We start from the raw sequence: 24,486 nt of genomic DNA, 5'->3' as shown, positions 1-24,486 counted from the left end.
CCGAGCCTGGTTGATTTTTGAGACCTGTCTTAGTCACTTCTGTCCCGTAGTGACTCAACAGGACCTGTTAGGCCCCGCCTCTGCTCAGCTGTAGCTGATGTAGAGCTTTGCCATCGGCCCTGTCAGTCACCCCATACCCTCCGTCTCCCTTCCCCGCCCCCTGTCACCTCACCCCACCAAAACCCCTCCTCCCAATGTTCCAAGTTTATATAAACGAGAGGTTGTTACATTAAAGTTGAGTTCCTGCCTTGACAAGACTCCCCGCCAGGTGTGTTTCTTTGGGCCACCGGCACTCACCATCCTGCTCAGCTCCAGAGAGACCCGGCCAGACTGGGACTTCTCTCTTCTCTCTCCAGGACCTGCCTGCTTTAAGGAGCCGACAACATAATACCTGTTTTTCCACCCAGAAAGCTGGGAACTGGAGATCATCCACATTATATGTTAGGTAAGCTCATATCAAGCTCCCACAACCAGTACAGTAGGTGGCTAGTAGTCTGAATGACCCTTACATTTTCTGTACAGCCCGGGCTGCTTCCAAGCTTCCATACCCAGGACTGGAGGAGGCTGATAAGCCAAATGGTCTCTACACCATTTGTATGATGAAGACGATAAATGGTGTCTCACTCGGGAATCTAGTTTTTTATTTCCAAATCCTTCCCTAGGCCCTTAAGCTGAGACATGTAGTTTAGCTCTACAACTCATCTTCCTGGGAGAAATCACATGTACTTTGACTTGAGTTTCAGTGTAATTATGCCTCCTTGTGCAGCAGGGATTGTATTACACCAGGGAACTTTTCCCAAAATTGTACTGTATTCAAATATGCTGGCAATAAGCCACCCAGGGTCAGACTCCCAAAGTGTGATCCAGTTTGTCTAAGCCAGGATGAACTGCCAGTGGCCTGCTAGGCCTTAGGGGAACAATGTTTAAATGGGACCCAACATTGTTGGAAGACCAAAAGACTGATGGTCTCCAACCTTGTAGGAAACTTAACTTTAAACTTCTTTGTGCTTGAATAAGTGCTGATCTCTTAACTCTTTCTTACTGTTCTGTGTTTAAATAAGTGTGAAAGTCTGGCAAATTAAAATATACTGTCTAGCAGCCGGTAATTAAGTAAAGGATTGGTTGTTAGAGTTCCTTTCTCTGTCAAGTTAGCCAGGAGCCCCTGATTGGCAGAGGCTTGGAGTTTTTGTTAACTCTTAGTGAGCCAGGAAGAAAAGTCACACTCGCAGAAAGAAAAACTCTTACATAGGCAATATACATAGACATACACACATCCGTACACACACATTCATGTTGGGCCCAAGCACCTACCTTATCAACTCCACAAGTATTCATGCATACCTGCACACACACACCTATACTTACATATGCATATATTTATATATTTGGTGGATGGAGCAGAAGCCCCCATGGGCAAGATCCATAGAGCAAATGCCAGTGCAGAAGTTAGTCACTCACTCTGGATGAAAAAGGAGCTTCAACCTTTATTGCTCAGAGAAAGAAAAGGCAGCTACCTTTTTGTTGCTGCAAGTAAGAAAAAAAAAAAAAAAAAAACCCTCATCCTCTTTATTGCTGAATGAAAGAAGCCCTGTCCTTGTCAGAAAGAAAAAAACACTTGCTTATTGTTGTTCTTAGTGCTTATACTTTCTAAGGGGAATAGATCACATGGCATCCCAAGCATCTTTTTCCAAAAGTTCACAGCAAGTCCAAAACATAAATTCAAATCATAAACCGAGTAAGAAGCTTCAGCAGGAATGTTTACATGAGTTTCCATTAAGACTAGTTATCTAATTAAACATTTATTATTTGTCAGTAGCTCCACAGGTTCATTAAAAGTTTAAAACAATAATTCTTATGTCATAAGTTAGCATGGTTTTGTCAAGAGGCAAATCATCATCTGCCTTGTGTCTCACTAGTATTGAAATTTTGTATAGATAAATCCAGTCATCATTTCATCTTTTGTACTTGCACCCACAATAAATTGTCCACTCCTAGTGATCAGTCAATGGTTTCACAGCCATCCCAGAAGGAATGGCTTCTGTTCCAAGCCTGCTTTCTATCCCAGTGCAATTAGCCTGTATCACATGAAGGTCACAGAGCCCTAACTGCAGCCTTCATCCATAGAGGGCTCAAAATTACCTCAAAATTTAGGAATTCTGTAGAACCATTATTAGGGATTATGAATCCATTAATTTGTCTACATAGCTTTGCTACAAAAGAGTACATTTTTGTTGATCCGCAGAAAATCTGTCCAATAAGTGGGCTAATGCCTAGAAATGATTATACTATTAATAACGGCAGGAAAGGCATATCAGCTGCAAGAAACAGTCTTGAGATGAACAGACCATGCAATATGATGGGCCATCCCCAGAAAGGTCACTTGCGTGCCTTTAGTCTGTCCCAGATGGCTCCTGATAATGAACCAATTTTTTATTTTCACCTATTTGTAGATTGTAGACTCACTCCCACCCCCCACAGATTTCATTGTGACTCTGCACTGTTGGGAACCGCACTAGCCCACGTTCGGGTGCCAAAAATGTTGCGGCCCGAGCAAAATGTTGAGGCCCCGGCTGCCCAGCGTTTGGGCGGCCACTGTATCCCAGCCCAAGCTGCCGCTCCGGTCCGAGGGTCGGGGTTCAGCAAGAGAGAGAGTGAGGACAGATTCGAAGAATGAAGACCAGACAGAGTGTGATTCAATCCCGTTTATTCTTCAGTCTCTCTTCCTAGTCCAAGTCCCAAGTCTAGCTGTACCCTCTAAAGTGTCTGATTCTCTGCCCTCTATCTTCTGCCTGCCTCTCGCCTTTATATGTCTCACTTCTAAGCCATGCCTTTTGGTCACACCTTTAATCATGCCCTTGGGTCTTGTCTCTAAATCTGATCTCTACACTTCTAAGTCACACTCTTAAATTACACACCTTTAATCTCACACACCTTTAATCTCACACACCTTTAATCTCAAGGTATCTAAAACAAGATGTTATCAGAGTGTGCTCAGCTGTTGTAGGCTATTGTAATCCAAATCTCATGTCAGAGTATATGGCTCAAGATGGCTGCAAAGCTGATAGCCACTTCCTGCTAAAAGTCGGCCCCCAACAGTGCACCGAATTCTTTCCTCTTGTAAGAAAGTATGTAACTGAACTCGGTTTGGTAGCACATGCCTTTAATCCCAGCACTTGAGAGGCAGAAGCAAGTGGATTTCTGTGAATTTGAGGCCAGGCAGCCTACACTACATAGCAAGTTTCAGGACAGCCATAGCTACACAGTCTTGTTTTGGACCTTGCTTAGGTGCTTCTGATAGCCATATGCAACCGTTGGTGGCTTTAACAGTGAACTGTGTACGTAAGTCGTGTTGTTTGTGTTGCCTGAATCTTCAGTATTACTCTCATGTAGCATGTCTCTTGCTGACCCTTCTGTGTCACTTATGCATTGTCCTGTTTCTTCCCCTCTGGAAAGTCAACTTGTCCTCGATGCGTTTCTGTTTGGGATCAAGATGCCTGAGCTATTTCTACTACCCGTTGTGGCCATTTCACCTGTGAGATAACCAAGTTATTCTTCCACCAGAGACAGCATGTAAGCATGTGGACTCTGAGCTACATTCTGTTGGTATACACTTCCAGATATATGTTGAGAGCAGAGCTCAGTCTTACTTAGCAGCCTAGTAGGTAGTTGGTTCAGAGTTGAAGCCATAATGCTGAGCCAAGGACTTGTGCCACTAAGCAACAGGGATGGCGTCTTAGAATAGACCAGAGTAGAGCTGGATTGGGTGTGGGATCCATTGGGTGTAGGGTGAGGTGAAGCACACAGGAGCCACCCCAAGGTCATGAGAAGAAGGGACATTCTGTGGCTCTGTTCTGCCTGCACTGAACAATGCTTACAGCATCCTCTTTCCAAATCTGTAGTCTGGACTGGAAAGCAGGTAGACTATTAGGAAAAGAGGCTCTGAAGAGGTGCAGAGACTGCTTGGTTGGTAACTCTGCGGTTGTGGGCCAGCTTTGCCTGGGGTGGGAGGGAGGGGGGGAGGGAGAAGGGGGGAGGGAGAGAGAAAGAGAGGGAGGGAGAAGGGGGGGAGGGAGAGAGAGACTAATCCTAAATGGCTCTTCTTAAAACAAGGCAGAAAATTAACATCTTAAAGACAACATTACTTAATTTTTAGATGTTAAAGACAGAGAATCTAACACAATTTTTGATAAGGTGTAAGGCTCAAATAGGCACCCAGTAAAAGCAGGAAGTCAGAATGTGAAGCTAGCCATGTACGCTTAGGTAATATCTAATTCCCGTATTGGAGCTAGACAGCAGAGTGGGAAGTTACTTTTACTGATGATAAGATGGAAATGTCTTCTTCAGTGTGACTTTAGACCAAAGCTTTTTACTCTTTTAGTTTATAGTGAAGCTAAATTATATTTTCCATGCTTGTATATCTAAAAGAAAGCAGGGGAGGAAATAAAAGACTATAGATTCCTGAGTGAGACACCATTTATCTGCCCATGTCAATCCTATCCAGTGTAAAGTTTAAAGACACAGACACATACAGCAGCTGGGGGGTTTTTTTGTTTGTTTGTTTGTTTGTTTAGTGTTTGTTTGTTTGTGTTTGGTTTTGTTTTTTATGTTTTTGAGACAAGGTTTCTGTGTAGCCCTGGCTGTCCTGGAACTCACTTTGCAGACCAGGCTGGCCTCGAACTCAGAGATCCACCTGCCTCTGCCTCCTGAGTGCTGGAATTAAAGGTGTACATTCCCAGCAGCAGCTGGGTTTTTAACCTCTCATGAAATGAAAATGCATTAAGTCTAAATTCACCTATTTTGACCTTTAAAATTACAGAAGTTAGCTGAGTGGCAATACCACATGCCTTTAGTCCCAGCACTGGGGAGACAGAAGCAGGTGGATCTCTGAACTTGAGGCAAGACTGGTTTACATATCCTGTTCTGTTCCAGGATACCCAGAGCTACGTAATAGGACAGCGAGAAGAAAAGGAGCAAAAACCATTTTCAATATTTCAGGGTTCTTTCTGTTCCCAGTGCAGCATGGTTCATGATCCCAAGAGACACAGCTCCAAAACAAATGCTGCTGAATAAATAAACTGGCGTGTTTCTCCTTATCTGTCCACTGGTTCCCACAAGCTAAGAGAATGTCTACCTCTGATCACTTTTGTGAGAAATAGATGTAAGTGTGCCTTGATAGGAGAGGACATCTTGCAGATAACACTTCATTAAGACTGATGGCAAAGTGGGGTCTGATATAACCTATCCTGCTGAAGAAGCATTTGTACTCTTGCTACAGGCCTTCCTAGGGTTAAGATTCAGGTTTGGGATGTGCTAGGGGGTGATTAAACAGCATAGTGAATGTGATGGTTTGGGTGAGAATAGCCCCCATGAGCTTAGATATTTAAAAGTCTGGTTCCCAGTTGATGGTCTGTTTAGGATCAGAAAGTGTAGTCTAGTTGAAGGAGAAATGTCACTGGGGGCGGAAGTTTCAAAAGTCCATGCCACACCCAGTCTTACTCTCTTTGCCTGCAATGTGCAGACTACATGTGTGCTCTTAGCTACGATCCCGGCACCATTCCTGCCGGCCACCACGCCCTCTGGGAAATCCATGGATTGTTCCACCTGAACCAAGAATGAGTTATAGACAAATCTAGCAAATGTCTATCAGTGATACTTATCAAACATTAAGCGTATCTCTTGCCATAAAAAAACAGAAACTAAGACACCCAAAGTAACATCCAAACCATACGGGATGGATCAGTTATTGATTCTAGCACACTCACCAACAATACTCTAAGATGAATGAACTCCTAACATGATTGAGGAGGAGGAGACAGAGACTTAGCTCCAGTCAGCGTTAGCAGCCTGAGGAGTTGCCCGAGACTTTTAGGGATCTCAACTAAGACCAAACCAGCAGCATTGACTTTGATACTGAAAAGGGACACCCAGTATAATAAAGATATTTTAACATAAGCATAAACAGGATTGTTAGGGGGAAAAAAGAGCTGCCCAAACTGAAAATAAGGAGGCAGAGGAGATGATTCAGGGCTTAGGAGCATTTGCAACTTTTGCAGGACCGAGTTTGGTTCCTCACACCCACGGCAAGCTCTTACATCTAACTGTACTTCCAGCTCCAGGGTTTCCAGCACCCTCTTCTGTCCTCCAGGGGCACACAAATACATGTGGCATATGAGGTTGGGGGATACAGACAGACAGACAGACAGAGGCAGAGAGTCACAGACACAGAAACACAGAGAGACAGAGAGGGGAAAGAAAAAGGAAAGCATATTTTTTTTAAAAATTAAATAGAATAGATGTCAAAATTTAAGAAGAGGGGCAGAGAAAAAAACATTCCTAAGTGTAGGTATGGGTTTCCAGAACAAAAATAGCTTTATAAAATGTGACGTTTTTATATTTGGGTATTTGTCTGTGTGCCCTGTATGCCTGGTGTCTATGGAGACCAGAAGAGGGCATTGGATTCCCTAAAACTGAAGTTACAGATACTTGTGAGCTGCCATATAGAGACCAGGAGCCAAACCTGAGTGTTCTGGAAGAGCGGCCAGTGCTCTTAACCACTAAGCCATCTCTCCAACTCCACAAAGGGGATATTTTTAAAGGTTTAAGTTTAATTATAGTATGTTTGTGTCTGTGTATAGGTATGTGTACATGAGTACAGGTGCTTTCAGAATCAGAAGCATCAGATCTCCCTAAAATTGGAGTTACAGATAGCTGTAAACCACTCAACCTGGGTGCTGGGGACCAAACTCAGTTCCTCACATAAAGAGAAGTTTACGTTCTTAAACTCTCAGTCATCTCCCTAGTCCCCAGGATTTTTTTTTTTAAGACAAGGTCTTATTTTGTAGCCCCGGGTGGCCTATCAGAGATACACCTGCCTCTCCCTCCTAAGTGCCGGAGTTAAAGGTATGTGTCACCACATCTAGCACAAATGGAAATTTTAATATAACATGGGAGCTCTTTTCTCTCTACACATAATAATATTTTTCTTAACAGACAAGGTCAAAAAAGTCAGATAAGAGAAAGGAGTTGTTCTAGGAATTTATCTTTAGTTTTGACAAAATTATTTAAAATTAATTTCTATTTATTTATTTTGGGGCTTCTTGGTGGTAGTGGTGGTAATGTGTTTGTTTGGGGTTTTTTTGTATGTATGTTTGTTTGTTTTGTTTGTTTGAGACAATCTCACTATATAGCCTTGGATGGCCTAGAACTTCTATGAAGCCCAGGCTGGCTTCAAACTCATAGAGATCAGACTGCCTCTGCCTCCTGAGTGCTGGGGTTAAAGTGCCAGCACTGTCCTGCTTTTTTCTCCTACACCCTTTTATTTTTTTATTAACTCTTGCAAGTTCAATTAACAAACTTACGAAACATAAGACCAGTTGGAGTACCAAATCTGGTTTTCTTCAACACTTCCTCCCTTCATTAAGTTGATATGGAAGGAGTGCCCAGGGGAAAACAGACTGAATGCTAGCAAATTACCAGAGGTCTGAAAGCAAACAAAAAAGTGGTTGGAAACCAAAATGTTTTTAAAGCAAGCAAACAAAATGGGCAACCTGGAGCAACGGTTCTCAGCCGTCCTAATGCTGAGACAATACAGTTCCTCATGATGTGGTGACCCCAACTATAAGATTCTTTCATTGCTATTTCATATCTGTCATTTTGATACTGTTATGAATTGTAATATAACTATCTGATATAGTGGCTATCTGATAGGTGACCTCTGCAAAAAGGGTCATTGGAGGGTCACAACCCACAGGTTGAGAACAAGTCTGAGTTAACTAGTTATCACTAAGGAAGAGTTTTCTTTGGGGTGTACCAGCTGATGATAGCCAGTAGATGGCAGTACATCTACACGAACATACTGGCAACACTGAGTGGACTTAGTTTTTTTGTTTGTTTGTTTGGTTTTTGGTTTTTTGGTTTTTCGAGACAGGGTTTCTCTGTGTAGCCCTGGCTGTCCTGGAACTCACTCTGTAGACCAGGCTGGCCTCGAACTCAGAAATCCGCCTGCCTCTGCCTCCCAAGTGCTGGGATTAAAGGCGTACGCCACCACTGCCAGGCGTGGACTTAGTTTTAAAAGGAATTTGTGAAGTTGGGACTGGAGAGTGAAGGTAGGCTGAGGAAGGAGTTAGAGAAGAGGAAATAGGAAGTAGATTTATAAAAACTCACTATATATATTATTAAATTGTCAAACAGTAAAAATACAGAAATCTTAAACCAAATGCTTTGAAAAATTCCAACAAGTAAGATCCAAAACAGCCAATTCAGAATAAACAATAAATAAATTGTTGGCTAAACCAAGGTAGCTCTGAGCCTCAGCAAGGATTCACCAAAATCTGCCTGAAGAAATCATGTCAGTGGTTTGGACACAAAGGTCTCCATATTGGTACCTAGCTCTAAGGCAGATGACCCTTCCCATGAAAAGTGATTCTCTCTTGGGGTCCCACATTTGGGTATTATAACTGTCCATGCAAAAGCATAGCTCTAACCTCAAAAGGAATTAAATCTAACTTATATTATATGCGTGACCATAGCTCAGGAATACAGATTTGTGTTACCCAAAATTCCATGCCCCAACCAAAAGTTTCATGAAATTTTTATAGTAACGGGACAAAAAAAATCATAAATCAGAGACTTTTCAAATAGTAGGAATATCATGTAGACCGTTACAGCAAAGTAGGGAAACCTCAAGCTACAGACCTCAGATGCTATCTTAATGGAGTCTTAGCCTTTGGGTGTCTGGAAGCTAGTTTTTGTTTTTTGGTTTTTGGTTTTTCGAGACAGGGTTTCTCTGTGTAGCCCTGGCTGTCCTGGAACTCACTCTGTAGACCAGGCTAGCCTCGAACTCAGAAATCTACCTGTCTCTGCCTCCCAAGTGCTGGGATTAAAGGCGTGCGCCACCACCGCCCGGCTTGTCTGGAAGCTAGTTGTCTGTTAATATTTTCCAAACGGTTTCACCTGTTAGCCACAAAGATGTTCAGTCAGATACAGAGGTGACAAGAAATGACTATTAAGATAACCCAAGAGAACTTGTAATTACGTTCTGTACCTCCAACTTCCAACCTCTCCACAATTGTTGGCATTCTCATCAATTAACCAGCCTAGCAGAAGGAACACTGGAAGGTGCCGTTCTTTTCAAGAGCATTGGTTCAGAGTTTTCCAACCCCACAAAGGCAGAGAAAACGTTATAGTCATTCCCAATTGAGTATTATGTAACCAGGAAGTCTGCTCAGAGGAGATGGCCTGCTGGTGAGTCTTCCCAATTCTGTTTTTTCCTGAGACCAGGACCTTCCTCCTAAACAGCCCTGGGGTCCAGCCCTCACCCCAAAGACCTACACAGGAGAGAAGGAACCAGAAAAAAGCTTCCAGGGGAGGGGGGCTTTGAAATTCGAAAGCTTGGGGACTGGAAGAGAGAATCTTCATCCCATTCACTTGTGAGGTTGAGAAGGCAAGCTTGGGGACTGGGTGTTATGGACCTTTAACCAAGAGGCCAGAGCAGGCTTCCAAAAAGAGTGGGAATGGTTGATAGCTTCTTGAAGAAAGTCCAGAAGCTTAGCTGAGGGCCAAATTTCAGCCATAATAGGCCCACCTGAAAGTAACAGAGACCCACCTGTCAGCCAGGATGTGCTACCTACAAGTGAAAAAAGATGGTCCACCTACAAGTGTTCAGGTTCCAAACTCCAGAAGCCATCACCATCCACGCAGGAATGAAGGGGATGATGCTTACACACAGGCGCTGAAATTATCACACTCATTAACAGATTATGGACTTAATATATTAACTTTATTTAGCCTAATTTATGTGAGATAATCATATGAAAAGTGATTAATGGTTAATGATTAATAGAAGTAAATTATAGAATTAAAAATTGAATCACAAGAGAATTTTTCTTTCTGAGACTGGATGACCTCACTTTAATTTACTTACACATTACATATAATTATAAGCACCACCTGTCAATAAAAAAAATCTTATGGCCAATGAGCTGTGGCAGGAAATAGAAGGTGAAACATCCAGCAAAGACAGAGAGAATTGTGGGAAATAGTGAAAGGCACAAGAGATTTGAGCTGGAATGCTGAGGAGACGGATGTAAGACACCTGTTAGCTGCACTCAGAATAGAATAAAGGGGAGACTCACCCCAGGAACAAGGAGAGGAAACCAGCCACATAGCTGAACCCAGGTTAGAATAAAGGGGATAATAAGTGAAGAACAAGTCAGAGAGCAAGCCAAAGCTCATGACCTCAGCGTGAGAAGAAAAAACTTGGATTTATTTTTACATCCAAGAATATCAACTTTCCCACAAATTTTGTGGGACTATTTTGTGTGTGGGTGCTTTGCCTACATATGTGGAGATTATATTTCTTAAAGGTGGAACATTTTATATGTGTATACCAATTTTTCATTATCTGTTCATCTGTTGATAGACAACTCGTTTGATTCCAATTCTTTAATATAGCAAGTAAAGCAAAAACAAACAAGAACATGCAAATATGTCTACGGTAGAGTATGGAGTTCTCTGCCAGGGGTGAAATAGCTAAGTCATACAGTAGTTCTAATCTTAATTTTTTGAGAAATCTCCAAACTGATTTCCACAACGGCTATATCAATTTGCCTGCACCCATAGTGAAGAAGGGTTCCTTTCTCTTCACACATCCCCAACCTCTGTTGTTATGTTGAAGATATAACCGTTCTGACTGCTGTGAAGAAGTATACCCGAGGTATACCCGAGTAGCTTTAATTCTCATTTCAGTGATGATTAAGATTATTAAATACTTTCTAAAATAGTTATTAAACATTTGCATTTTTAAACTGTCTATTCAAATCATTTGTCCATTTTTTGATAGTTTTTTTTTTTGTTTGTTTTTAGTTTTTTTCAAGACAGGGTTTCACTGTCCTGAAACTCACTCTGTAGACCAGTTGCCTTGAACTCATGTGGTCTGCTTGCCTCTGCTGGGATTAAAGGTGTGTCCAGCCACTGCCTAATTGTTCTTTATAAATTCTGGGTATCAGCCACTTGATTTTCTTCCATTCTGTGAACTGTTTGCTCTGCTGATTGTTTTTCCTTTTCTGTACAGAAACTTTTTATTTTCATGGGAGTCTCATCTGTTGATACTTAAGGTTAGTTCTCATGCTGTTATTCCATTTAAAAAGTTCTTGCCTACCCCAATATTTCAAGTTTTAGATTAAGATCTTTTGTACACGGTGAAGAATCTTTTTATTCTTCTGCAGGTAGAAATCTAGTTTTGCCAGCACCATTTGTTAAATAGTCTTTCTCCCCAGTGTATGTTTTTGCCTCCTTTGTCAAAAATTAAGTGGGTACACATCTATCTCATTTTATTTCAGGTCCCCTATTCTATTCAATTGATTTGCCTGCCTAGTTTTCATGCCAGGACCAGTCTACTCTTATCACTATAATTTGAAGTTAACTGCCTACAGTGTTCTTATGCCTTAGGATTGCTTTGTCTATTCGTGGTCTTTGTGGTTCCACATGAGTTCTTGTATTGCTTTTTTCTAAACCTGTGAAATATATTAGAATTTTAATAGGTATCACATTAAATCTGTAAATTAATTTGGGTACTATAGTTATTAATATTAATTCTATCAATCCAGAAGTGTGGAATGTCTTTCTGTAATCTAGTACCTTTTGTGATTTCCCTTTTTTGCTACCATTTTTTAATATTTATTTTTTGTGTATGGTTGTTTTGCTTGCATATATGTCTTTACACCACATGCATGTATTGCATGCTGAGGCCAGAAGAGGTTGTCAGATACCTTGGAACTGAGTTCCATGTGGTTGCTAGGAATTGAACCAAGGTCTGGAAGAGCAGTCCATGTCTATCTTAGGGTTTTACTGCTGTAAACAGACACCATGACCAAGGCAACTCTTTTTTTTTTTGGGGGGGGGGGGGGTTCGAGACAGGGTTTCTCTGTATAGCCCGGGCTGTCCTGGAACTCAGAAATCCGCCTGCCTCTGCCTCCCAAGTGCTGGGATTAATTAAAGGCGTGCGCCACCACCGCCCAGCTCAAGGCAACTCTTATAAGGACAACATTTAATTGGAGCTGGCTTACAGGTTCAGAGGTTTAGTCCATTATCATCAAGGCGGGAACATGGCAGCATCCAGACAGGCATGGTGCTGGAGGAGCTGAGAGTTTTACATCTCCATCTGAAAGCCACTAAGAGAAGACTGGCTTCCATGCAGACAGGACAAGGGTCTTAAAGCCCACACCTACAGTGACACACCTACTGCAATAAGGCCACACCTCCTAATAGTGCCACTCCCTAAGCCAAGCATGTCAAAACCACTACAGTGTCCTTAATCACTGAGTAATTTCTCCAGCTCACTTTTTCAATATCTGGACGTTTTTTGCTGTAGAGGTCTTTAACTGTTTTGACTAGATATATTCCTAAATACTTAACTTTTAGAGTTATTTTGAATGAACTTTTTCTCCTGATTTCTTTCTCTGAGAATACACTGGTGATATGAATGTTTTGTTTTGTTTTTAATTATTTTGTTATATATATGGGTGTTTTGCCTACATGTAACCCTGTGCACCATGTGCGTGCCTGGCGCCCATGGAAGCCTAAAAGAGGGTGTCAGATCCCCTGGAACTGGACTTATATAAATGGTTATAAATTGCCATGTGGGTGCTGGGAATTGAACCCAGGTCCCAGGGTTTTTTGGGGGGGCGGGGGGAGAGCAGCCAGTGCTTTTAACTACTGAGCCATTTCTGTAGCCCCCACTACTTTTTGTTTTTATGGATTTTGTATCCTGCAACTTTATTGTAAGTGCCCATTACGTCCAGGAGTTTTCCAGTAGACTAGGTAGGGTCTTTTAAGTGAAGAACTGTGCCATCTGGATGAACCTAGGCATTCCCACACATATGTAGCAGATGTGCAGCTTGGTCTTCATCTGAGTTCCAAACAAGTGGAGTGGGGCTATCCCAAAAGCTGTTGCCTGTATGTGGGATATGTTCTTCTAGCTGGGCTGCCCTGTCTGACCTTAGTGGAAGAGGAAGCACCCAGCCCCGATGAGACTTTAAATGCCAGGGTGGGGTAAAACCCAAGGTGTCCCCACTAGCTCAGAGGAGGAGAGGGGAATGGGGGAAGGACTGTGGGAGAAGATGACCAGAAAGGGGGCTGTGAGTGGGATGTAAAGTGAATAAGCAAAACATAAACAAATTAATTTTTTAAGTATTTCCTAGGGCTGGAGAGATGGCTCAGTGGTTAAGAGCACTGGCACTTCCAGAGGTCCTGAGTTCAGTTCCCAGCAACCACATGGTGGCTCACAGCCATCTGTAGAAATCTAGTGCCATCTTTTGGTCTGCAGATGTACATGCAGGCAGGATGTTGTATTCATAATAAATAAATAAATCTTTAAAAAAAAAAGTATTTTCTAAAAAAAAAAAATTGTGCCATCTTCAAAAAAGAATAGTTTGATTTCTTACTTTCCTATTTATATCCCCTTTATCCCATTCTCTTGTATAATTACTTTAGCTAAAACGTTGAGCGCTGTATCAAATAAGAAAAGGGGAGTGGCTGGGTAACAGTGGCTCACACCTTTAGCACTCAGGAGGGAGAGGCAGGAAGATTTCTGTGAGTTCCCGGCCAGCCCAGAGCTACACAGAGAAACCCTATCTCAAAGAAAGAAAAAGAAAAGAAAGAAAAGAAAGAGGGAATGGATAGCCATGTGTCTTTCCTAGTTTTTTAAGGAAATGCTTCTTCATCTGTAGAATCTGGCCAATATTTGCATAGATGCAAAGAGATGAACTTTTGGCTATAGTACAATATGTAAAAAAGACAGGCTAAATATTAGCGGATGAAGAACTGAATACAAGTAGTGGGCACAGTTATAAAAGGATATAAAGCTAATTGTTTTGGGGTTTGGTGGTGGGTACATGCATAAAAACATACTCTATATTGAAGGAGTAAAACCCAGTGTGAAGCTACAGTTTCTATTTCAAATGGCTATTCTAACTGTACACACGTTCACTGAGGTGTATAGGTTGGGGGTCTTGTTAATTTTGGCATGTGATTTTTTTATTTGTAAGGGTTTTTTTTATAATAAAAGTTGATTTAAAAAATAAGTTAGCTGGGCAGTGGTGGTGCACACCTTTAATCCCAGTACTGGGGAAGCAGAGGCACATGGATCACTGAGTTCAAGGCCAGCTTGGTCTACAGATTTCCATGAAGTCAAAGCTACACAGAGAAACCCTATGTCAAAATAAATAAATCAGGGTTAGGGTTAGGGTTACGGTTAAACTACAGTAGTTATTTTTTAAATCACTAAATTGAATGCACCGTGGATTCTAGAACACTAAGGCCTGCCATCCAAGTTTAGAGGCAGTTAGGGTTTAGCAAAATTTAAGTAGCCAAACTTAAGTCTCACCTTGGTAAACCTCTAGACCCCTGAGCTTCCAAACTTGATCCAGAGCTGGTGAAAGGAGGTCCTGAGTTCCTACAAGGGCTTGAGTCACAAAGGTATTTTGTAGGAGTTATGCCCAGAAAGCTAGCTCCGAAGAGCCTCTACAGCCAGAACCCAACCCCCAAGACTAGAACAGTGAATCTGAGACTCAGGGTCACTTCGAAGGAAACATGGGAGAGGACCTGAGGCAGGATACAACACACACATGACCCTAATCCCTGTACCTTGGTGCTAGCATAGGGGCGTACTGCACTGTGTTGGGGAGAGGGTGGGGCTCCAGGTTGCTAGGCAACATAGTCAACAAGCCCAAAGATTCAAAACAGAGGCGAGTCTTCCTACTGAAAGGGCAGAAAGTATGAGGACCTGGGATGGGGAGGCCTAGATGTTGAGCTGGTAGGTGGGCAAGGGGTTAGACAAACTTAGGGAAGAGCACTCAACCATGTCTCTTCTCACTCACAGGAAGTCAGGAGCTTTAGCTAGATTGAGAATGGTTGCTAGGGTTGGTTTCCTTTCTCTCTCTGAGCCATTCCTCTTTTGTCTCTTCTTCCCCGGGTTCTGCTCCCCATATCTTTGCCCATGAGGAGATAGGGCAGGAGAACAGAGGCTCAGCTTCCCTGTGTACATATGTACACACAGATCCAAACACACATATACCTACAACACCATTCACCTACACATTCAAGCACATACATGTAGACACAAACACAAGTCAGGGTCCTCTGCCCAAGGTATCATGAAGGGTCATGCCCTTAACCCTACCCCAATCAAAGACTAGGGATCAGGGAATAGGATCAGACCAGTCTCTGACGCTCCGGAGTTAGGGGACGCTGAATGACCCATGACCATAGTGACATGGGGTGTGGAGCAACAATGACACACATGTAGGACAGCCCATCAAGTTTTATACACCTAAACTGGGTATACGCCTAAAACTGGAGAGGATCAGAAAGTCATGGCCTACTGCAGATATACACAGGGTCAGCTACCAGTTTAGGGACACGAGTTAGGTGGCTATAGGAAGCCCCCTAAATACAGAGCTGGAGCCATAGTGACTCCATAGTCACCCCTAAGTGACTGGACGTCCCCTTTTCTTCCACAGACCGGAGCATGCCGCCCCCAGGAGTAAAGGGTGCACGGGAGCGGGAGCGGGCCAAAAAGAGTGCACCTGGAGCAGGAGCTGAAGCTGGAGCTGGTGAGAAGTGCAGGAAGGGCCGGTGGACTACAGAGCCTCCGAAGCCAGGCTGGCCATTGACTCAGGAGAAGCTGGCAGCTATGTCCCCCACACTACGCCGACGCCACCTGCTCTTTGGCGACGTACTTGACGACATAGGAGAGGTAGCTTCCATGTTTCCACGTGAATCGGTGGAGTTACCCTATGGCATGCCCGACCCGCGCACCTGGACGCAGGCATTAGAGCTACCATCTGAGCGTCAAAATCGGCTTCTGGGCATCCTGAAGGCCGCAGAAGCTCGGAGCCGAGTCCGCGCCCTACGGTTGCGCTACACCCGAATGCGGGTAGGCAGAAGGGAGAGGACACAGAGCGAGGGTACTCCTCTAGCGCTCTCAGAGAGTTGCTCAGTAAACTTGATTCCCAGGCAGAGGAAATCACTCTCCTGATCCAGAAGCAGAGCTCTGCGCGCGCCGCCATCCGACTGGAACTGTTCCTACCACCCCAACTGAAACCCACGAAGATCCCTGATCCTCTGGATCGACAAGAGGTGCGGGGAAGCCCCGAGACGGGTGGGAGGGTCCCGTGCCTCGCCACACACTAGCCCCAGCCCCTCTCTCTGCAGCGGAGGCGTGTTGAGACAATCCTGGAAGAGGAGGTAGATGGCAACATCTTCCCGCGATGACAGTGACCTTGTCGTTCAGAGACCCCAAGTTACAGCGGCTCCCCACCCTCTCATATAAAGTTCTCTTTTGAGGGTTCTCAGGTCTTTCCCTTCTTTTTCTCCTGAGCCCCCAAGGGAAGGGCAAACATGGATGCTGCCTCTCCTACAGCCACAGTCGCAGAAGTAAGGACACTTCTTACTTGGTGTTGGTGGGCGGACACTCCTATCTCCCAACAGCCTGTAACTGGTGCCCTTCAGGGCCATGGATGTGGAAGGCTACTAGTGTGGAGGAGGACAGGAATGAACCTGCCTAGGCACCAGCACCCCTGGCAGTCAGAGCTGTCTCCAAAGTTAGGGTCATTCTATCTGAAGACTGGGGTGGCATTATGGGAGGGGAAAATGACTGCAAAGCCAAAACTGGCCTTTGGAGAGTCCAGCTGTGCCCAGATGACCAGATGTAAATGGGGTGATCTCTCCAAGGTCCCTGGATGGGGGGACAGAAAACTCACAGCCTCCCTCTCATCAGAAACAGTCTCCTGTGCCCACTCGTCCACCAGACACAGAGCACAGGAAGGAAGCTGCCCATCCCGTTCTGACCACTGGGCTCTGAAAAGCCCCTGGTTTCTGGGCAGCTCATCTTCCTCTTCTCCATAGCACTGGCTCTCTGCAGGACCTGTGGCTTCATGGCCTCTTGGCTCCCTGTCCTTATCCTCCTTTCCAGCCCCTTCCCCTCAGGCTGCAGAGAGGTGGAAGTTCCAGAGAGACAGACAGTTCCCTGCTCCTGCATGGAGATGGAGAACAGAAGGGAGGAAGAAGAGTTCAAAACTGTGGTCCAGGAGGACCTTACTCACTCGTGGCCACTTCCCAGGGCTCTGTTTCCTCAGCTGGTCTTCTCCCCCTGCGCATGACCCTTCTCACTCTCTGGCCTGTTGCTGCCCTAGGCCTTGATCCAAGCCCAGACTGAAGCATTCACAAACCAGCAGCAGCTCTCAGGAGGAGGGTAGGAGATTTCTTGACAACGGGAAAGATGACAGAGACAGGAAAATGGTAGGTTTGGACATGGATATGGACAGGGAGAAGGAGTCTCTTCATCCAGGAATGATGGTCTCTCTTACACACAGATGTAGATCTCCAATGACAGTCAATTATACTACATGACAGCCAATACTGGGCTCCTCTGGCCAAGCTCTAGACCCCAGAATTTTGTCTTAGAGATTTGCTAAGTGAAAATTTTTATCTACTTTGTAAAGTCATACCATTGTTTCATCCCCATTCTAACCCTGCACTTCTTCCTGAGGCTACAGGAATACCTAAAGTCAGTGCAGTCAGTGTTCTACACAGTGAGTAATCCACGTAAGTACTTTAGAACAGAGGGCTGAGAACAAAGACAACCATCAGACGGCCAGTGGCACAAGAGCTCCACACCAAATGTCAGACCAACTTAAGAATGCCACTTGATCTGCACATCAGTGAGGGACTGACTGGTTTTACGAGGCAGTTAGGGAAGTCTGCATAGCATCCCTGTCTGAAGAAAATCCTACAGGGATACAAAGCCTGTGACTCATGCACCCTCAGGTGGGGCTTGTAAGGAGCTGGGGTCCCTGCTCCCCAGCAGAGTATACTGGGCTCCAGTTCCATCCCCACTGGCATCACTTACTTAGTGCTGCTGGTCTCCTTCCTGGATTTAGAGGCATTTTCTGTGCTTAGGGAATGGTGCTAACTGTGTGGAGAGCAGATGTAAGGTGGCAGAGGAGCAGTAGCTAGGCATGTAAGAGGAATTAAGAGGAAAGCAGACTGATTTCTACCCACAGTCATGCCCACACCAAACACTGCAGAATCCGGTTTTGTGGCCTCCATCAGGTACTCATCCACTTCTACTGGGCCTCCATGTTCTGACCTGTGTCCACCTCTCAGGAATATTACCGAAACTACAGTCACTGTTCCTGTTCAGATGGGCTTCTTAGCCTTTACCTTACTTTGGAAGCCATCAGCTTGGCAGCCAAAGGATTCTGTGGTCAACTCATAAAGCCCACTACTGTTCTCTTCATTCTGGACCCCTAAGCGGCAACATCCTGCCTCCCTCCCTGTCTCCTATTCCAGTCCACTGCAGTCAGCTCCTCTACCCCTGCCCCACTGCTCATGTGACGCGTCTCCTTTGCATCTCTGACTTAGTATGTATGATATGGTATGTGAGCATAAACAACGTGTGTGACTGAAAGGCATTTCGTTTGCAAGAACTGGTCAGGTTGTGTGTCCAGTGCTAAGAAGAACAGGAACCATATGGCCCAATGAGCCACACTCTACCGACCAAGTCTAAAGCAGAGTTAGGGCCTCTGGACACTGGCCCAAAGCATGCAGGGATAATGAACTAATTCAATTTTATACCCAGTGACAAAGGATATGAAGAGTTGACCAAAGAGCAAGGCCATTTGTGGTAAAGGCTATCTTGGAGCAGTTTGAGAGTTCAGAAGGGACTCAACCAGGACCCGAAAACATTCGGAGTAATTCGATGTAAGAACCTGCTTTCGCGGTGCCCACACGCTGCAGCTACTGAACCTCCCTTTTGGGAAAAGTTCGAATGCAGAGTGACAGACTCTGAATGCTTTGTTACAGACCAGACTCAGAAAGGCTGAGAGTCGGCCGGACTGGGTAGTAACACAGGCCAGTCCTTTCCATAGGCCTCTTCTAAATCCAGGCGAGCCAAGTAGCACACAGGGCTCAGCTCCGGTGCCCAACATTGCACTACCACATAAACGCTGGGAAAACCCAGCTAACAAGAACTGAGCGCCGGCTCAGTCCACTGTCTCTGTAGGACTCACCCCTCAGGGTCACCATGCCACGCTACCGCGGGACAACACGCCAGCCGCGGGTGGGGCACGGGAGCGGGCGCGGGGCGGGGCACTGCGGGCGAGCAGGCGCTGGGGCTCGAGGAAGTCCCGGCCCCTCTCTTTGGGGAAGTACCGCAGAGGCGCCTGCGCACTGCGCCTGCGCCCCCTCCCCGGCGACCAGCGGGACTTCGGAGCGCGCGGGCGGCGTGACTCGGGGACGCGGCGGTGAGTGCAGCGCTGGACCGTGGATGGGCCCCAGCGATAATAGATGCCGGCTCTGTTCCCGGACTAAAGTGACCGGTCCACGTGGACCTGGGTCGCAGCAGGACCGGAGCCCACCCCTTGCGCGTGGGGGAGGGAGAGCCGCAGCAAGGTTCCCCTTTTTCTTCAGCTCAGAGCATTGAGAAGTGATTGCTCAAAGGTGGGGGCCGGAAGAACCCAGGTTTCCGTGTCTCCTGCTCGCTAGCCTGGTGGGGAGGGGCCAGACGAGACTCCCGATCTGCCACCTTACCCACCCTTCGAGTTGCATCCGCTAGACAGTTGGCTCGGCGAGCCATAGGGGTGAATGCTGTATCCCCCGGCCCCATCTGAGCGGAACTCCGTGAGCCTTTCTACCTCGAGAGTGCCTGGGAGTCTTGCTGTCTGACTTAAATCCTTGCTGCTTTAGAGCACGCCCCTTCGGCAGCCAGGGTGGGGCCCAGACCGAACCTGACCCTCCTGCCCCCATCTGCCTTTAGGTCGCTGGTGAGTTGGGCGCCATGGGGAGGGAATTCCTTAAGAAAGGAGTGGGGGCGTCAGAGACTGAAGAGGGACTGAAAAAGAGACCAGCCCTCTAGACGACCCCACCGGCAGAAAAGCAGGAACTGGGTGGGGGCCTACCATTCCACAGGTGGGCTTGGGCAGCTGGGCTCACCATGGTGAGAGGCCTGGCCGGCCATGGAGGTATTAGGTAGGACAATAACAGTGTTGGATGGAAGTGAGGATGGATCCCCTGTCAGCCCCACTTCCAAAGGTTATGACTTTTTTTTTCTGGAATTTATTTTTTGTTCCGGGTAGGCTTGGGCATTCTTTTTGCTTCTGTGGAGCAACACTGACAGCCATTCACCAGGGAGCTTCTGTTCCCAGAGACCAGATTTGCTGAATCTGGCCTCTTAGTGTAGACTTGGGAGGCCAATGCCTGGGAGGCTTGGGGAGGAAAGGAGCCCTCCAATAGCTGGATGTGGGGCAGGACAGCCCTGATTCAGACTCTAGGCTCTCCTTGCCCAGAAAGGAGATCGTATTGAAGAGCACCCTGGACAACACGGGTGGTCCCAGCTGACCTTTGATGGGTGCAAGGAGCTAGGACCAGAGCCTGCAGCTAGAAAAAGGGCAGGGCACCCACTGGACTCCAGCATCCAGGCTCCATGTCCAGTCAGCTGATTGGAGATGGACCATAGTGAGGGATGGTCTGCAGGGTGATGGAATGAGGAATGACGATTTTGGAGAGCATGAAGACCTCAGGCTATTCACCCTTTCCCTAGAAACTCAACCCCAGGAAAGTTCAGCCCAAGCTACTTGTGTGTCCTGATCTGCTTGCTTGGAGACTTGGGAACCCACCATCTCAGAAAGCCTCAGGTGGTGAAGCTGCCCAGTATACAGAGATCAGACAGAAACAGGATTAAAAGGCCTCTGCTGGATGAAGGGCTACAGGAGGGTGAATTTCATTGAAAAAATGTGAGCCCCAGACTTATGAGAGGATGGTGGATAAAGCAGAAGGCTTAAAGCCTGGATGGCCTCCACCTGGACAGAAGTGGGCACAGGCTGGGAAGAAAGGGGGCATCCAAAACTGCCACCAAGGTGCTGATTGGATGCTTTGCTTCTGTTTGTCTGGGGGACGCTGGAATTTGAAGTCAGCTTTCAGTGGCCTAAGAGATTCCTGGAACCCCCTATGAAGATATGGGCTCACATCAAGAATGATAAACCATATGAAACTCCACTGAGGGCCCAAGGTTCCAGCTAAGCAGTTTATCCTCCTAGCCAGCTTCTGTATCTAGGGAGACGGATGGAATCCAGGGTGAGAGTGGGATTGTCTGAGGCAGCTGAGGACCAGAGAACCTTGTTCCTTGAGTACACACCTCTCATCAGTGCATACCTCATTCCGCACACTTCCAGGCGTCTTGTTCTGAGTCCCAGTCAGGTACTCAATGCTTCAGGCCTAGCACCCTGCACTCATCTGGGTAGCAATTCTACCCATCTCCCTAGAGGAAGGGAGGAGTCAGAATATCTGGCACCCTCCATACCAACTTGTAGCTCCAGTCCCTTTGGGAGGGGCCAGGAGCCGGAAATCAAGAAAGAGGAACCCAAGTTTCCGGCTTCTCGGGGACTGAACAGATAGGGGTGTCTCAGAACCTTCGGTGGAAGGCCGCCCAGCTGCAGTAGCCCTGCACTGACTCAGGGATCTCCACATGGTGTAAGTAGGTAGAAGGCTGGGGCAGAGCTCTGACCAAGCCCTGAGGTGGATGCAGAGGTGACAAGGTGGGCCAGCATCACAGGCCCAGTCAGAATTCCAACCTTCTTCTTAGATCTGCCAGGATCTTATGCTGCAGTGAGGGTCCAGAGCTGGCACCACAGAATCTGGGCAACCCCTTCCACTCACCCATGCCCACTCCACATGAGGCTGAGAAACAGGTAGGCACTCACCACCTCTAATTGGGTTCCTGGACACCTGGGGTTCAAGATATACCCTTAGGGACATAGGCAGATGGGCAGAGACAGGAATTCTAGAGTGGAGGTTGAGACAGCCCCCTCTTCCTCAGCACACAGGGCCAGAGGAGGCAGACAGGCCTCCCTCGATGTCCAGCCATGATGCAGCCCCCTCAGGACCTTCCAGTCGAAATCCCTGCTGCTTATGCTGGTGCTGCTGCTGTAGCTGTTCCTGGTATGTGGACCTTGGGGGTACAGCTTGCCCTGGGAAGACCTCAGGGTATTTGGGAAGGGGTACATGGCTCATGGGGAGCAAAACCAGAGTATGTAGGCCTGGGGGTACATGGTTTATGAAGCACAGAACAGGGGTATATAGTCCTGGGAGCAGCTCATGTAGAAGAACAGAAGCACTGAAGCATGTGGGGCTGGGATGGGGTGGCATTTAGGGCTCATTCCTGGTCCTGTGCCCTAGACCCTCCAGAGGCTTCCAAGAAACTTGAGCCCCTGCCACAATACCACCCTGCTCAGAGATTGCTGGGCCTTGTTGGCTAGTGGTAGTACCCAGATCCTCTAGGGGACTTTGTATGGCTCTTCAGTGTTATGAGTATTTACCTGAATATATCTGTGTGCTGAAAATATACCTGGTGCCTGAAGAGCCAGAAGGTGTTGGAACTGAAATTACAAATAGTTGAGAGCCAAGATGTGAGTCCTGAGACTCAAACCCAGGGCCTATGGAAGATCAGCAAAGGCTTTCTTAAACGCTGAGCAATCTCCCCAGCCCTTCTTACACCTGGTGTACCGGGGAGTGTATTATATTGCAAGAGCAAGCAAGTATCGATCATATGGTGTCCATGCACTCACTATATACCTGTTTAGTCCACTGAGAGCTGTCCAGATCCCAGATCAAATGGGTACAGTAGGGACACATTTGAGAAGAGACCAGCTGGCCCTCGGCAGAAAGGCATTTGAGATCGGGGGATTTTAATGGCAGGAATACAGAAGATGGTAGAAGTTTCCTACCTTACAGCAATCTGGCCCTACACAGACTGAGGGACCCAAATTGGGAACTGTTAAACAGTAAGCCACCAGGACTGTGTACGGGCAAGATACAAGGGGTGGAATGTGACTGAATAGAGCTGGTTGGAAGCTTGAGCTGTGTTGTTGCTGAGAAGTCAAGCCTACTGGGAACTCAATTCTCCCCGTAACGTTGGGTATGAGATGTACATTGTGCCTGCTGAGGATAGACTGACAGGGAGAAACTTCCTTTGGAAGCAGGGTTCAGGATCCAGGACCAGACAGTTACAGACACACTAGAGAGTCTCTTACCCTACATCAGCCAGTGAGTCATGTTGTTGATACTAGGTCTGCAGTGTGGATTTTTCAGTAGCCTAGGGAATAAGCTGGAACTAGGTTGAGGAGTATGGTTCTACCTGCCCAAAGAGAGGGAGGGATACCAGGAACCTGCAGAGTCCAACTGCTGACCAGGAAAGAGAGCAGCAATCTGCATCAGCCACTTCGGTGGGGGTGGGGGTGGGGCAAGAGGCTGTGAAGAAGGCTCACTCTATAGGAGCTTCCTTCCTTGTGACAGACACTGGAGCTGGGCATCCACATAGCAAAGCATGCACATAGCCACAGTGGTGTGTACAGAACCCAACTGCAAAAGGTAGTGCCACTTTACTTTGCCACTAGGAACCAAGAACGACAACGAGCTTGGCAGGTTTCTCGGGAAAGCAAGCTGCAACCCCTCCCCAGCTGTGAAGTCTGGTGAGTATGGCCACCATTGTGTAGGCATGCATGTATGTGTTCTTGTGTGCATGTCTCGGGCCTGACATAGTCCGGCCCTAATGCCTGCAGCACTCCACCAAGCCCTGAGGAAGTACAGAGCTGGGCACAGTCTTTTGACAAGCTGATGCATAGCCCCACGGGCCGCAGTGTGTTCCGGGCGTTCCTGCGCACAGAGTACAGTGAGGAGAACATGCTCTTCTGGCTGGCTTGTGAGGAGCTGAAGGCAGAGGCCAACCAACACGTGGTGGATGAGAAGGCGCGACTTATCTATGAGGACTACGTGTCCATCCTGTCCCCCAAGGAGGTGGGCCAGATGCAGGGATGAGTGGGGGTGACCTGGGACGGGCACCGCCCCTCCCCCCTGACATTGGTGCCTGCCACACAGGTAAGCCTGGACTCCCGTGTGCGAGAAGGCATCAATAGGAAGATGCAGGAGCCGTCGCCACACACGTTCGATGACGCACAGCTGCAGATCTACACCCTCATGCACCGGGACTCCTACCCTCGCTTCCTCACCTCCCCCACCTACCGCTCTCTACTACTCCAGGGGGCCCCACAGTCCTCTGAGGCCTAGGTCACTTGTCACACAGATGTTCTACTCCCATGGGCAGCCTAGAGGCTAGCCCTGTCCCACTTGGCTGGAAATAGACTCAGTCCCAGTGGCAACTGCAATGTTCTGCTCTGTCCTAGCCTGCTCCTACTGGGGGTTCTCATAGACGGTGCCTCAGACCACAGTCATGTGCCCAGGAGATGTTCTCATGGAGAACACCCTTTGTGCCAACAGGTTTGTAGCAGGAGAACTGTTTATTCCTCTGAACCAGATGTAGGACCTCAGAGTCAGACTCAAATGAAGAGCCCATTTATATTTTATATATTAACTTTAAAGTTGGAAATATGTCCTTACTGTATGTTTTATCAAAAGAAAAAAGAGACCTTTCAC

At 46.6% G+C, this 24,486-nt stretch overlaps 2 protein-coding genes across 10 annotated transcripts; both read left to right on the top strand.

The window, feature by feature from the left end:
• Positions 1-258: 258 nt before the first annotated feature.
• Lkaaear1 (LKAAEAR motif containing 1) lies at positions 259-18,994 on the top strand. 3 transcript variants are annotated; one of them, XM_076930464.1, is made up of 4 exons: positions 259-445; positions 15,519-15,934; positions 16,015-16,137; positions 16,213-18,994. In XM_076930464.1, the coding sequence occupies exons 1-4, from the start codon at positions 439-441 to the stop codon at positions 16,270-16,272; spliced, it is 606 nt and encodes a 201-aa protein (XP_076786579.1). In that variant the 5' UTR covers positions 259-438; the 3' UTR covers positions 16,273-18,994. The 3 variants fall into 3 exon arrangements, with proteins under 3 accessions (XP_076786579.1, XP_034352632.1, XP_076786580.1); XM_034496741.2 differs by lacking the exon at positions 259-445 and adding an exon at positions 14,727-14,812; XM_076930465.1 differs by lacking the exon at positions 259-445 and adding an exon at positions 14,752-14,772.
• A 195-nt stretch (positions 18,995-19,189) lies between these two features.
• On the top strand, positions 19,190-24,485 carry Rgs19 (regulator of G protein signaling 19). Of its 7 annotated transcripts, none has more exons than XM_034495766.2 (6): positions 19,196-19,304; positions 21,641-21,746; positions 21,875-21,996; positions 23,451-23,525; positions 23,616-23,850; positions 23,932-24,485. In XM_034495766.2, exons 2-6 carry the CDS (start codon positions 21,717-21,719, stop codon positions 24,118-24,120), a joined length of 651 nt encoding a protein of 216 aa, XP_034351657.1. In that variant the 5' UTR covers positions 19,196-19,304; positions 21,641-21,716; the 3' UTR covers positions 24,121-24,485. The 7 variants fall into 7 exon arrangements, with proteins under 7 accessions (XP_034351655.1, XP_034351657.1, XP_076786577.1 ...); XM_076930462.1 differs by lacking the exon at positions 19,196-19,304 and adding an exon at positions 19,322-19,500; XM_034495763.2 differs by lacking the exon at positions 19,196-19,304 and adding an exon at positions 19,521-19,823.
• The last annotated feature ends 1 nt before the right edge of the window (position 24,486 follows it).

The sequence above is a fragment of the Arvicanthis niloticus genome, chromosome 2 (assembly GCF_011762505.2).
Source record: "Arvicanthis niloticus isolate mArvNil1 chromosome 2, mArvNil1.pat.X, whole genome shotgun sequence".
In the NCBI taxonomy this organism is placed as follows: Eukaryota; Metazoa; Chordata; class Mammalia; order Rodentia; family Muridae; genus Arvicanthis; species Arvicanthis niloticus.
Note: the sequence above shows the minus strand (reverse complement) of the source record. Positions and strands in the feature narration are given on the sequence as shown.